At 41.3% G+C, this 13,313-nt stretch overlaps 1 protein-coding gene across 1 annotated transcript in view; it reads right to left on the reverse strand.

Annotated features, from left to right (window-relative positions):
• Positions 1–2,123: 2,123 nt before the first annotated feature.
• The window catches only part of thsd7aa (thrombospondin, type I, domain containing 7Aa), a 133,513-nt gene continuing 122,323 nt past the window's right edge, over positions 2,124–13,313 (reverse strand). Inside the window, exons 26-29 of the mRNA XM_071914965.1 lie at positions 12,218–12,300; positions 7,766–7,979; positions 4,418–4,505; positions 2,124–2,211 (exon numbers count right to left, since the gene is read on the reverse strand). Of these exons, the coding sequence (XP_071771066.1) occupies positions 2,124–2,211; positions 4,418–4,505; positions 7,766–7,979; positions 12,218–12,300 (473 nt within the window). The remainder of the gene's footprint in view (positions 2,212–4,417; positions 4,506–7,765; positions 7,980–12,217; positions 12,301–13,313) is intronic.

Consider the following 13,313-nt stretch of genomic DNA (forward strand, 5'->3'; position numbering starts at 1 on the left):
ACTCATATTCCAAGAAACATAAATTAAACATTCCTTTAACTTACTAGCAACAAACTCCACAGAATAGTAAATCACCAATCTCTGGCAATGATATGATGTCTCCATACTCATAAATAATACACTGTTCACTTTGGGCGGATGAACTTTTACTTTACATCTGACAGCTTTTGATCATACTGTGTTTTCGAACCACTTGATGCATAAGCAGCTGCCTCTCGGCTAATAACTTGCATATGCAGTGACTTATATTCAGACTGAGGCCGGAGACAACTGCAGATGATGTCAGTTTATCATCAGAAAGAAGCGCTACAAACCTCTTACCATTAATGTATGTTCCTCCATCATCAAAATCACCCTTTCATATATTTTTTATCTAGCTTTTCATCCTGGGACTGGGGTGGAGAAGCCTCTGAAACAGCATTTAGACCATCATGGGACACTAAAACTCTCCATTGAAACCTAGACTAATGAAATTCGTTTTGAGTTAGCAGCTCTTTAAGGCAGAGTGACCCACCACACCTATTCAATGGTCGGGAAACTCTGTTATACATTAGGCCTTTAAATGAAGAACTGATTTAGAAAAACATAAAAGAAAATGTGTAAAGAAATTAGAATTTCATTTCAGGTTTTCGAGCTGTGGTCAGGGAGGAACCTCCATCATATCAGAGATGGATGGAACTGACTGGCCAATATCTGTTATAATAATAGACCAATATTGGCAAAATTCTATACTGGTCTAATGCTACCTAAGACTCATCCAAATCAAAGCATAGAGAGAGAAGGCATAGAGAGAAAAGCGTCTCTGAGGGATCAAAGTGAACTTGTTTAGTGTCTTTCAAACATGAAGGTCTGATGTACTACTGCATACAACTGTTGTGAGGATTTGAGTTAGTAGTTAGTAGTTAGTAGAGACAGAGCAGTGGAAATGAGACAGACATGACATCACTCGCCATTGAAGACCTATGGAAATCAAAATAGTCGAGATTCAGACTCGCTATGTGTACGTTCTTACTTTGATTCAATTGACCCTTCATGTTAAGATTTAGTTTCGTCTTCCCTGCTTCCCACATTATAGCAATAGGGTAATGCGATGCGTTTTCATGTATTTCCTGCAGCGTTCGCTTGAGTCGATGAGGAAGAGTACGAACCATTTACAAAAATAAAAGCGCAATATTAAGCCACAGTCGAAGAAACCGTTAGAGAACAAAATGAAGTTAGGCAGAGATTGGGACATGTTGTAGCTGTACATACTACAAAGGTAAAGTGGAGACCACAGAGAAAAATTCATATTTACATCGCGTCCCATCGCATCACATACAAGAGGTAATAGAAGAAAAATATTAACAAACGTTGGTGAGTTCTGTTTGCAAAAAAGTCTACTTTTTTTTTTTTTTTTTACATTTCTAGCACAAGACTGTACACCATCTTGTATTGAGAGAGGCAGTTTCCTATGGCGAAGCTAGACATAAGTACATATCATGCTGCACTAATATAGTGCAAAAATATGCCTGAAAAACGGAGGGGGGAGAGGCAGGCAAAAGTGATGGCGGCGCTGAGACTCGTTACACTTTTGTACTCTGGTTTTAGCTTTTCTTGGAAAACGGATCCAGTCCAGAACAACACAGAGCGGCTTCGATGGGACAAAGAATGGCAAGTGTCCTTCACAGATGATCCCACAAAATAAATAAAGAGATGACGACTTGAGATTTGCGCTTCTTGGAGCAAAAATCATTGTGTTTTCGGGCGACCCTCTCCAACAACCTTCGTTTTGACTTTACTGAGAGTAAATGGCAGAGAAGCAAAGGCAAGACTTCCATAAGAAGATAAAGAATTCATGAAGGCTCTTGTGAAACAAAGTATTGAAAATGGAAATAAAAAAAAAAAGAGGAAGGAAACTTCTAGGTGACCGATGGACATGGATTCAGTTTGGGTTCCTTAGTGTTTTTTGCTCGTTGAGGTTGCTCTTTCCATTGAAATCAGTCTGTAATCTTCCCAGGGGATGCGGATGTTGGTTGAGTCACGCCCACTGGCAGCCTGACATCAAGGGGTTTCCGTGGTAACCCGTCTATCCCGCGGTAGGATGACTGTGTGTAGGGTTAGCGCTGTTGGAACCAGGAGGACTTCTACATGTCGGCATCACCATCATAGGCCAGGGTCAGCGGCTTCAGTCTGTTGTTCATCTGTCGTCGCTGGGGTTTCTTTGGCTTTTTACTAGAGGGGGGAAAACAGAACATTGGAAGAATATTAGATTTGATTTGATTGTAACCGTTTACCCTTAGATTTACTTTTTCCTATCAATACAACAAGTGCTGTTGAAGCCGAGCCAGGATGTTTCCACAGTCCCGACTTGTCTGTTGCCTTATAGTTAGAGTCCCATGCATCTCTGTGCTGAACGCCATGCACTTAGTAGTCAATATAGGCATGCAGTAGAAGGGTTTAGAACAAATTAACTAATTATCTTTCTTAACTTTGAAGGAAAACACTACAACAGTGTAAGTAACTCTTGCCCAGACACACTATCAGTGATGCAAAATCCTCAACTTTTGACAGCTCTTACACTGTAGGCGTAGAGGCTTGAGAGGACAGAGTTAAAGCAGCTTCAAGCCTTAAGCAATTCCCACTCACCTCAATGAAAACTACAGTATGACACACAGAAACAGTGCACACAGTTAGCAACATGACACAAACAAACTCAACAAATGTCAACAGATATCACATAAAAAAATAAAATGAGAATGAAGGACTGTGACAGTATTGTACAACACTATTTTGGGATAAATGATTCCATACAGAAATGGGGGAGATGTGGATGAGATGTGGATGAAGTCGATCCTCAATCTGACCACTAGAGGGCAGCATTGTCCAGAGGGAGGAAGCTACAGTGGTTGTCCATCACTGTACTGTACTTTAAACTCCTCTTCAGGATGATCACATAAAGAGTTTCATTCTAAAAATGAGATATCCATCATCTGGAAAAGTAAAAAAAAAATCGCTACTCTGATGAAATGACTGCTGGTATTACAATAAATCTCCTCATACAAACACATGATAAAGAAAGAAAAGTCAAAGCATCTATTCGCTAAAACCTTTGTCTAGAAAATAGCAACATTGTTGAGGATACAATCATCTTATATTTTTGAAGTATTAGAGACAAATTTCAGGTAACATTTCTTCCTTAATGTCCCCCAAAATGGAGATATATAGAGTTTTGGAATGAAACTCATACCCAGCTACTGTAGCTACTGTCAGCCCACATCTGAACTAAAGTTTCACTACTGCCGTTCTAGAGTAGGGTTAGACCGATATATGGATCTACTATAGTAGTAGTAGTTGTAGCAACAATAGTAGTAGTAGCAGTAGTAGTAGCTTCAATACAAAGATATCAGCATTAGCCTTCAGAAACCCATATCGGTCGAACCCTAATTGAAGACTACACAACTGCCCTGTCATCTGGTCTGGTCCATGAAAACTGGGCTGCTCACCTCCGGAGACTGATCCACTTAGCTGACTGGACAGGCACTTGTAAGGAGTTTGGGCACGTATGGATGGAGTGCATGATAGGGGTTTGAGAGACCCTAAAGGCCACGGTAAGGCCATAACTAAGTGATGAGGGTTTCAAAATGATGTGGTGGGGGTGACGGGGGCGGCAGTGAGTGCTGCTGCTGCTGCTGCTGTTGTTGTTGTTGTTGTTGTTGTTGTTGTTGTTGTTGTTGTTGTTGTTGTTGCGGCGGTAGCTGTTGAAGCTGCGGTTCGTATTGCTGTTGTGTGTCTGCTCGTTCTTTGAGTAGGGTTTGCCGCTGTAACTCCTCTTGCTCTAGTTTCTGGCAGTCGGGGCAGGTGTAAGGCACTGTGTGGCTATTACGGTCCATCCAGTAAATCCCATCTGTGGACGACTTGGGGCTCGACTTGCAGCAAAGGCAACAACCGCAAAAACTGACCGGCGAGGATGAGATGGAAGGGAAGGGAAAGGGAAAGGGAAAGAAAAAAAAAAGAAATGAAGGGACAAATGATGAGGTAACTCAAAATAAAATGGAAAAATGAGGTATGAATGAATGAATGAATATAAGCAGTGATGTAGTGGAGGATAACCCCAGCTCAACTCAGTTTACTCACCTTTCACTTGTTCATGACATAAATTCATAGCATATATCATAGTAAGTAGTATCAAACTGATATAAGTTATATGAAGATAGGGTCTTTTCAGGAGAAGAAGTACCAATATAATTGATTTTGTTCATATTTCGGTTGTTTGCCTTATGATGATCACTGACTGAAGGTTTACCCTCCTTTGTCTACATCACTGAATATACGTGATTGACAGAGTGAATGCTAACTAATGTGATGATAGAGAGGAAAAACATATACAGACAGTGAAGTACAGTAATACATGTAAATAAGAGTAGGACAGGTATCTTACCATGCTAAGTAAGTCATGGAGACTATGAATACGAGTAGAACAAACGCTCCTGCTGCCACTCCATACACCCAAGTCTTCAGCTTGCCATCTAAGAGAGAGAAAGACATACAGAATTCTAGTTACTACAATGAGACAGTGTTGTATTTCCTTGTCTGAGCTGAAGGGGGCAGTAGAGTCCTATACACAATATGTGGCATCCATCCACATTTCTCTGCTCCCCTGCTGTGAGGAAACTCTTGTTTGTGAATTTAGTGGATCATGAATCTTTCAAAGCGTAACACAAAGGTACACAGATCAACACTATAAGCCCCTTCATCCCAGGTGTACAGCACGGTATCATTAAGGAAGTAAAGACGTCAGCTGTCACAAATGTGTTGCACTGCATCTATACATATTTAAATATCTACAAATATGTTCTGACAATGATAGAGCTAATGAGGACTTTTTTGTGTACATGGTTCCTCCACCTGGAGTTTTGATAAGTGAACAGCTAGTAACGCACGTATCCAAATCAATATCTACATCTGTAAATTCAATACACCGTATTTAATAAAGTAGAGGTGTACAGAGACATCATTATCTGTATCTGTATCTGTATCTGTTCAACCAACAAAATTATCTGTCTCTGTATCTGTATTCGGAAAGAAGACCAGAAGTGGGCGTGGTTTATACCGGAAGTCACGTTAAAATCGGGCAAATGTTGTATTTTCTAACCTAATATTCATTGGCAATGCAATTTTTGTGCCTTCAAAGCATCAAATTTATTTAATATTGGCATATAATTAATTCTGAAATATATTTCCACATCCTCATACTGTACTTTTCATCTCTCCCTCTCTTTTTTAAATTATTTTTAACTAAATTCCATGAAACCTATGGCTGATACATACAGCATGTTACATCTTAAACGGATGAATATTGACTGAAATACAAGGTAAAACGTCATTTTTTTCAATATTTCGACTGGGTTTTTTTAAATGGAGGAAATTAACACATACAGCTAAAAACTACAGGTTCTAAGCTTCATTTTGATGTATAGGTTGCGGAGGTTTGAAAGAAATCCAGCTGCCACACCAGGCTTTTGTCTCGCTAGTAGAGGTCTGCAACCCGACGGGACCCGAGACTGTATGTCGGGTATTGGCCGGGTCGGGCTTGGTTTTTAAATAAATAATTCGGGCTCAGGTTCGTTTTTTTTTTTTCATGCGTGGAAAAAAGCACAATGTTTTATGCTCCTCGCTTTCTCCTGAAGCTCTGTGTCACACAGGCTGGGCACACACAGCCCCCCTGTCTGTCTCTGTCTCTGTCTCTCTCTCTCCCTCTCTCTGGTGCTGAAAGACACACAGCGGCTACAGCACCAAAATGGGCTTTTTTCATTTGTATTTTACTACTTCATTTTCTGTTTTACAAATGATAAAGGGAAAATCAAGTCCTTTATTTACATGTCAATCATGGCTTTTTTTCCCCTAATAATAACGAGCAACTTCGGGTAGAAGAAATATCTGTTTCCATCGCATTATTTGTGCTTTCCCGAATAACGGATTCGGATTCGGGTACATCCCTATAATAAAGGGAATATTTTTTTATAGTGCAGCCTTTCTGTACATATGTATGGTCTTCTGTAGACTTATTAATGTGAATACAACACACATTTTACATTTATATATATGTATAAGCTGTAAATTCATGTATTTATTTTCTTCATACCCTTACAGAAAAAACACATGAATTTCCCGTGTGATGTGTGTACACAGTACACATGTGGAAAAACAAACAAGTTATCGCATGTTATCACATGCGATAACATCTGGAGCACCTGGAAATGTTCCAAAACCACACATTCCACATGTGAAACACATGATTTCATGTGTTTCATTTCATTTTATATATGTTTCACATGTGATTTTTCCACATGTGAAATTCGAATTCAGTGCCTTTGTGCCTTATTTGTTATATATTGTATATACATATTGATGTGTTTAGAATTTTCACTTATTTCATACTGCATATTTGATATTTTAGTATATTTTCATAATGTAAATTTTTTTACAGATTTGTACAGAAATTTCATTTCCACTTCACATGTTCTAGTGTTGAAATTGTCTGTCGCATTATGTTTAACCCCACTCCCATTTGCTCTATCCTTATTCATATTCTATTTTACTCACTGTTTCATCTCATCATGTATCATTGAGGAAGTAGAGATGTGTAAATGATTCAGCTGTCAGATATAGATAAGAATGGCGATGACACGGCAAAAAGGCCGCGCCTGCAAAGTGCGGTACAAGTGCGAAACCCTATTCAATTTCTATGAGAAAAAGAATAAATCAACATTTTCTGTGGTTGCTTTTTCTGTGTTCTAATAATTTCTGTGAAATGTATTGGGTGTAAATAATTTGTCGTTACCTTTTCATGGTTGGCAAACAACAGCAAGATTAGGGCTGTCCCGAATACCATTTTTGGGGCTTCGAAGCTTCAGTGAGAATTACCCGCGAATATTCAAAGCTTCGACGGGGGGGGGGGGAAAGCCCCGAGTTCGCAGCATAGGAAAGCCCCGAGTTCCATGGACTTTTCTGGCAAATATACATTGATGTGTGCGGAGATAATCGGCCTTTTCCGGACATGTTTGGACGTGTGTTAAGGTGGAAAACGGACTTTTCTGGACGTATTTGGACCATGTGTGCAGGTGCACGGAGATTCCTGGTGAGTGTACAGTGATATCTGGTAATTTGCGACAGTATACGGGAGTGAGCTGACATTTAACGAGGCGTGTACAGTGACAGAAATCTCCGGAACACAAAAGTTGTGCGTTCTCGGGGAATTACGGACGTGTGGCGGCCCGAATATCTCCTGGCACATCGCCAGACATGTCCGGATACAGTGTGTTTCTGTACACGTGTACAGAGACGTACAGGACGGAAACGTAACTTTACGTCCAATGAATAAAAAAAAACAAAACAAAAAAACGCAGCATTCGAATACTGATTTGGACGTCGATTACCATGGCAACGGTAGAAGCTTCGAACCATTCGGGTCAGCCCTAAGCAAGATCATTAAAATGGTTTTTCTTGACGTGTCAAAATGCTGACGTACGTTTGCGCAGAAGTTTGCCAACTTGTTAGCATGTTAGCTTGTTGTGACTTCCAGAAAATAAACATTTTAATGATAATGCAGTTGTTTGATAACCGTGAAAAGGTAACAACAAATTATTTACACCATATACATTTCACACACGATTTTTTGTTTTGTCCATACCAATAAAGCGGGGCATATCACTTGTACCACACTTTGTAGGCGTGGCCCATTTGAAACCATTCTTATCTATGACAAACTGTGGTTGAAGTGCGTTACCTGGACCGAAGGGCTGCAGGAACCAGGTGCGCCCGGCCCGGCCCGGCGCGCTGGCTGCAGGCTGGGTGGGGTTGAAGGCCCTGATGGTCTTGACGTCGGCCTTGTTGTCGCCCGCCGTGGGGATCTCCAACACCGGGATGACGGTGCACTGGTCCAGTAGGCCGTCGGATGTCATCACTTCAGTGTAGCCCTCCTCGCAGCCGCACACACCCGCCTGACGGAGGAAGGAGGTCGTAAACATTGTGTTTCTCAAAATACAGACCACATTTCCCATAAACCCCCTCCCTGAAGAGGATCAACATGTTGGAATTGATTTTTCCGTCTTCCTTTCACTCTTTCCTCCATCTGCTGCCAGAAACTCTGAAAGCTTTAGCTCTGTTTGCTCTGGAAGAACAGAACCTCTTCCTGTTTTATGCCGTAAAGCAATCCAGCGGATTTCCCGCCAAATCTGACCTGGTGGCACTCAATGTAAAATGCAGTGTAGAGGCTGGTAGAGGCTACCAGTCTTCTCAGTGATGGTCTTGTTTGTTTATGGTAATTATACTAATGTCTCAAAATGAATGTGGTAATGATTTATTGATGTTAAAATGATACATGTAGCATCTTTTAAGAAATCACACAGCACCTTTGTCTAAGATACTGTTGTATCTTTGCATAATCTCATCATCCAGTCGGCTCTGTAACAGTGTGCTGGAGTGCCAGAATAGGGAAGTCTGATGCTGCTGTCTGATTTGTATTTGGGGGGAACCCGCCCCTCCTCCACAGCTCTCTCTCATCCCTCACTCTATTCATCACCCTGCAGGGGGTCCCGATTCCCCCGACAATCTCTGGAGGATAATCACCCTTAGAAATACCCACAATGCAAACAGTGGCTGTGTACGTCCGATGGCAGACAGCGCAGGAAATGTGGGGATCATTTGCATATCCTCAGCGGCAAACAAAAGAAAGGGGCACGGTGCCGCCCTGCCCGCTCACTGTGTTATCGTTTCATTTACTGTACGTCTGGGTTTAATCCCCTGTGTGTGTGTGTGTGTATTGGGGGGAGGAAGGGGGTGCTGTAATGTTCATACATACACAGTATAAACATACCCGTGCTCCTCTCATCCCCACATCATTGCCCCCAGACATCTCTAGTTTCCCTCTAGCAACCATATCACTGTGCAAATGATTGCAAAAAATAGTCATACTCATGCAAGCACATGCTAAAACAAACCCAAATCCTCTTCAGTTCTGTGTTATTTGCATGTATATGTGCATCGCAAAAACCTTATCCTGAAACACGTTTCTGCAAGTTACAAGATACATTGACAAGAAACATCATGACTAAGAATATGCAGAAAAACAATCACACCACAGAGTTGCTGTTGTTACACATTTGGGTTAGATTAATATATCAGTTTGCTGATATATCGGGCTTTTTATCGGATTTCGGCCAGTCAGTGTCATCCAACTCTTGACAGGATGGATATGACTTTGATTACATATTTATTGTAGAATTGAACTATACTACACTAGTGGTATTGTTAGTATCCTGGGACAGTTTTAGTGTTTAGTTTTATGTCTAAATGCCGTTTCAGAGGCTTTTCCACCCCACCAAGAATACAATTCTGGGAAAAACACTGAATACTTTCACTTTTTCTGGCATGAAAATGGTCAAATTTAAAGAAAATTTAAAGCATATTGGCACAAAATAAGGGCTATTGTCTTCATCAATCCAAAAATATCAGTATCGACCTTCAAAAACCTATATGCACACACAAATTAAACAGGCATTTCAGCATTACTCAATTGGACATGTTGCTCCAATCAGAAGCAGATTCCCGAGGTCTGACTGGTGGCACATTGACATTTCAGCCTGACAACTGTCTGGGCAAAACACTATTGATCATCCTCCTTCTCTCTCCAACTACCACTTTATTCACACAGAATCGAGTCTGACTGTACTAAAAACAAATGGCCTGAGAGCGAAGCCTAAGGACGACAAGACGCGGCTTCAAAGACAAGCGCACTACATGGATATCTCCATGAAGTATTCTCTCATGACTGGGTAAGCACTGAATATTCCCTCTGCATTAAACGCTGCTGGAGAATGCATGAAAAGAGATAGAAACAGAGTTTAAAGGGAAGTACCGCTTCATTTAAAAATTCACATATGTCATGCTTATGGTCTAAGTCAATCCCAAAGTCTGTCCCAAAGCTGGAAACCAGACGAACGAAGACTCAAACTTGTGACGTTCGGTTTCAAAAATCAAATGCGCTTTATTCTATAGTGGTGTTGTCAGTTCTGAACCACAAACTCGATCCCCCTGGGCGGCCTTAAAATCTCCTAGTCATATTCCCTATTCCCTTTTCTCTATGGAGCAGCTCCAGTCTTCATATGTGATGGCATCACAAGTTTGAATCTTAATTCTGGTTTGTGGCTTTGGAAGAGAGTTGTTCACAAATACAGATTGGACCAAAGAAATACAGGGTGACCAAACAGTCACAGTCTAGCAGCAATCGAAATACCATGTTTCATATATACAACAAATGGTATCTGGATCAACAGCTGTCAGTAACTCACTGCTTTAGATGTGGTTTTGGATTTAAAACTTTTATAAACCGTTTTCCTGCAGCTAGCCCCATAAAGCAAAATTGTGAGGATTCCAGTCAGGGGATTTGGAAGTCCACTGGACCCTCTCCCTCCTATCCATCGGTTATGAAGTGACACCCTGAGGTTATCCGAAAAGTGTGAAATCATAGGGATAAGTAACACCATATTTGTCTGTGAAGAAGTGAAGAGTGAGTGATTTCCCTATGATTACAGACTTTTTGGACACCCTGTACATAGGAATTCTTAGATCAAATGGTGTTCCACTTCAATGCACTCGAGACTGGGCTATCTACAGTGCAGATAACAGCAGAAGTGTGTGTGTGTGTGTGCGTGTGTGTGTGTGTGTGTGTGTGTGTGTGTGTGTGTGTGTGGGGGGGGGGGGGTTGGGGGGGTGTAAAAGGGTGGAATCTAACTCTATCTCTTTTCCATGTTGCTGTATATTCGTCAAGTACATTGAACAGCGCAGCAGATGTTCTCCACCCTGCAGTGCTTCAGCCCAGGTGTATTCAGCGAGGCTAATGGAGAGAACTTAACAACAGGCGGCAACACGCGGTGAGAGCGCATGATTGTGGCGCTTTGTTCCCTGAATTTTTATTCCCTTTGTTCTGTTTTCTTAAAGCGTCCAGACGGACTGCCGTCGTCCCTGCGGGGAGTCCGGAGCAACTGTCTCACTCTGGCTCTCAGGTGAAGTAACACCCCCTCCAGCGGCCATATTGGAGGTCTACAGCTCTTGGGCAACAGTGGCTGTGAATAGCTGATAGCGTTTCAAAACATACAACTCGTCCATCTCAACAGAATTGAACAGACATGGTTAATTTCTGTGCTGTTTTTGACTAGGAATTGATCATTTCATCCCTTGATTTTATGTAAAGAGAATGTCAGCTAGCTAACCATAATATCTGGTCAGCTAACCATCACTGTCTTGCTGTAAACATCGGATTAGCACACTAGCTAACATATCAAGTAGTAGTAAGTAAGTAAGTAATATAAAGTCTTTAAACAGTGAACATATGTATTTGATTTATGCCTTGTAAACGGATTGTGTATCTGTATAGTTTTTTTCTACTTCTGGGTATTATATAAGCAACTTAATTGTCTTGATTGACTATCACTGTCGATCTGACCACATATAACTCATAATTCATTCACATGGGTGTTTGCCTGATAAAGACCTTGTTGGTCGAAAAGTTGTTTTGTAATAACTTTGCTGGGAGCTTGAATTCAGTGTGCGGATATTTTTCCCTTTTCCATGTTTTGCCTTTATCCAGCACCTGGGCCCAAATCGGGTTGGATGTGTATACTTCACCACTTCTACTTCTTTCATTGATAGTTGTCGCAAGTTAACATTAACATCAGCTGCTTTGCTAAATAAGCCTGCTGGCTTGTTAGCTTGTTAACTAAGCTGACTATCAACAACATGATCCCATAAAAAGTGGTGAAATGAGCACGAACTCTGAAACGCGATTTACGTGCTGTGGGCACGAATTATGTGAAAATGACATTCCAATACAAATTGGATTCTGTGACAATAACACAAATTGGATCAGGTTTAGGCAACTAAAATAACTTGGTTCAGGCTTTGGTCATAGTTAAATAAGAAAAACCTTTGCTAAAAATGTCAATTTGACCCATCCGACTGCGGAACCTCAATACCAGTGGTCCTCAAATCCGGTCCTCGGGATCCAGAGCACTAATCTACCAGGTAATTATTTGCGTTCACCTGTTGTCCAAGGTCTAAATCAGTCCCTGATTAGACAGCTAGAATGAAAACTACCTGTCAGAATCGAAAACCAGCAGTACTCTGGATTTGAGGACTACTGCTCTAAACCATATTAGTGATCTCTGCGTCCCAGACTCACCTCTGTGCACAGGGAACGTGGCTTGGTGCAAGGCGGGTCACAGGATCGGTCAGCCATCGGCTTGGTTGTCGCCGGACATCCCCCTGCAAGGTAAAGGCCAAAGGTCAAAGGTCAAGGGCTGATAGTGAGTTTACAATACAAGGAACCGGCGCCGGTCGTGCCTCAACGTCAATATCCTTTAGTCTCCCCAAAAAACACACGAACGGGAATAGACATGTGGCCCAGATTCCTAGCTGCCTTTGTTCCGCTTCTCCAGTTTGTTGTGCTGGAGGCAACCAGGATTACAGCAGCTACACCTCTCTCCATCTCTATTCCTCTCTCTCTCTCTCTCTGAAAACAACACTCACTAAGATTCAGCTCAATACAATGATACTTACTGTGCGTTGTGATGCCAGAATAATTTGATAATTAGCTCAGTGTGAAAAGTACTAAAAATTCCGCTCAAATCCCCAGACAGATTCAGACACTTCTTTTTAATTCATGCTTTAGCAGACACACTGTAAGAAGACTCGGAGTATGTATGCATGCAGAACAGCTTTGATTAATACCAAGGCAGATTAATTTTTTACGCTTTATATGGTGCTGTACAACATTAAAACCTCTGTATTTCTGATACAAGGAAAAAGGCCTTTCTGAAAAAAGTTTTTTTCTGTAAAAAATAATAAAAATAAGTCTTGCCCTGGGATCTTTTTAAGAGATATCCCGTGGGAGAATCCGATTGTCCTATCACTACTATTGAATGCAGCGCCTGGAGGCAAAGGCAGGAGCTGTTTTCTCCTACTGTGCTTTCATTCTCACCACACTAGAGTAAATCAATACACATCTACAAGTATACTATTTACAGTAGAGGGGGAAAATAGACTGACCTACTATTTATGCCTCTCTTCCTACTACTTTCTATTAATTTTTACTGTCATGGTCATGTCGGCAGCAGGGTTAGAGTTGTCGTTGAGAGTCGCCTTGGTAATCAGGTTCATCCAAGGTTGCATTGTGTAGTAGGAGGCAGACTTTGTAGGGTAAGGTGTGGAATATTCCCACTGAGGATAAATGTAGACAGGGCAACTGACAATGATCCAGCCACCAGACATTTGCAGAA

The sequence above is a fragment of the Centroberyx gerrardi genome, chromosome 19 (genome assembly GCF_048128805.1).
Source record: "Centroberyx gerrardi isolate f3 chromosome 19, fCenGer3.hap1.cur.20231027, whole genome shotgun sequence".
Classification (NCBI taxonomy): Eukaryota; Metazoa; Chordata; class Actinopteri; order Beryciformes; family Berycidae; genus Centroberyx; species Centroberyx gerrardi.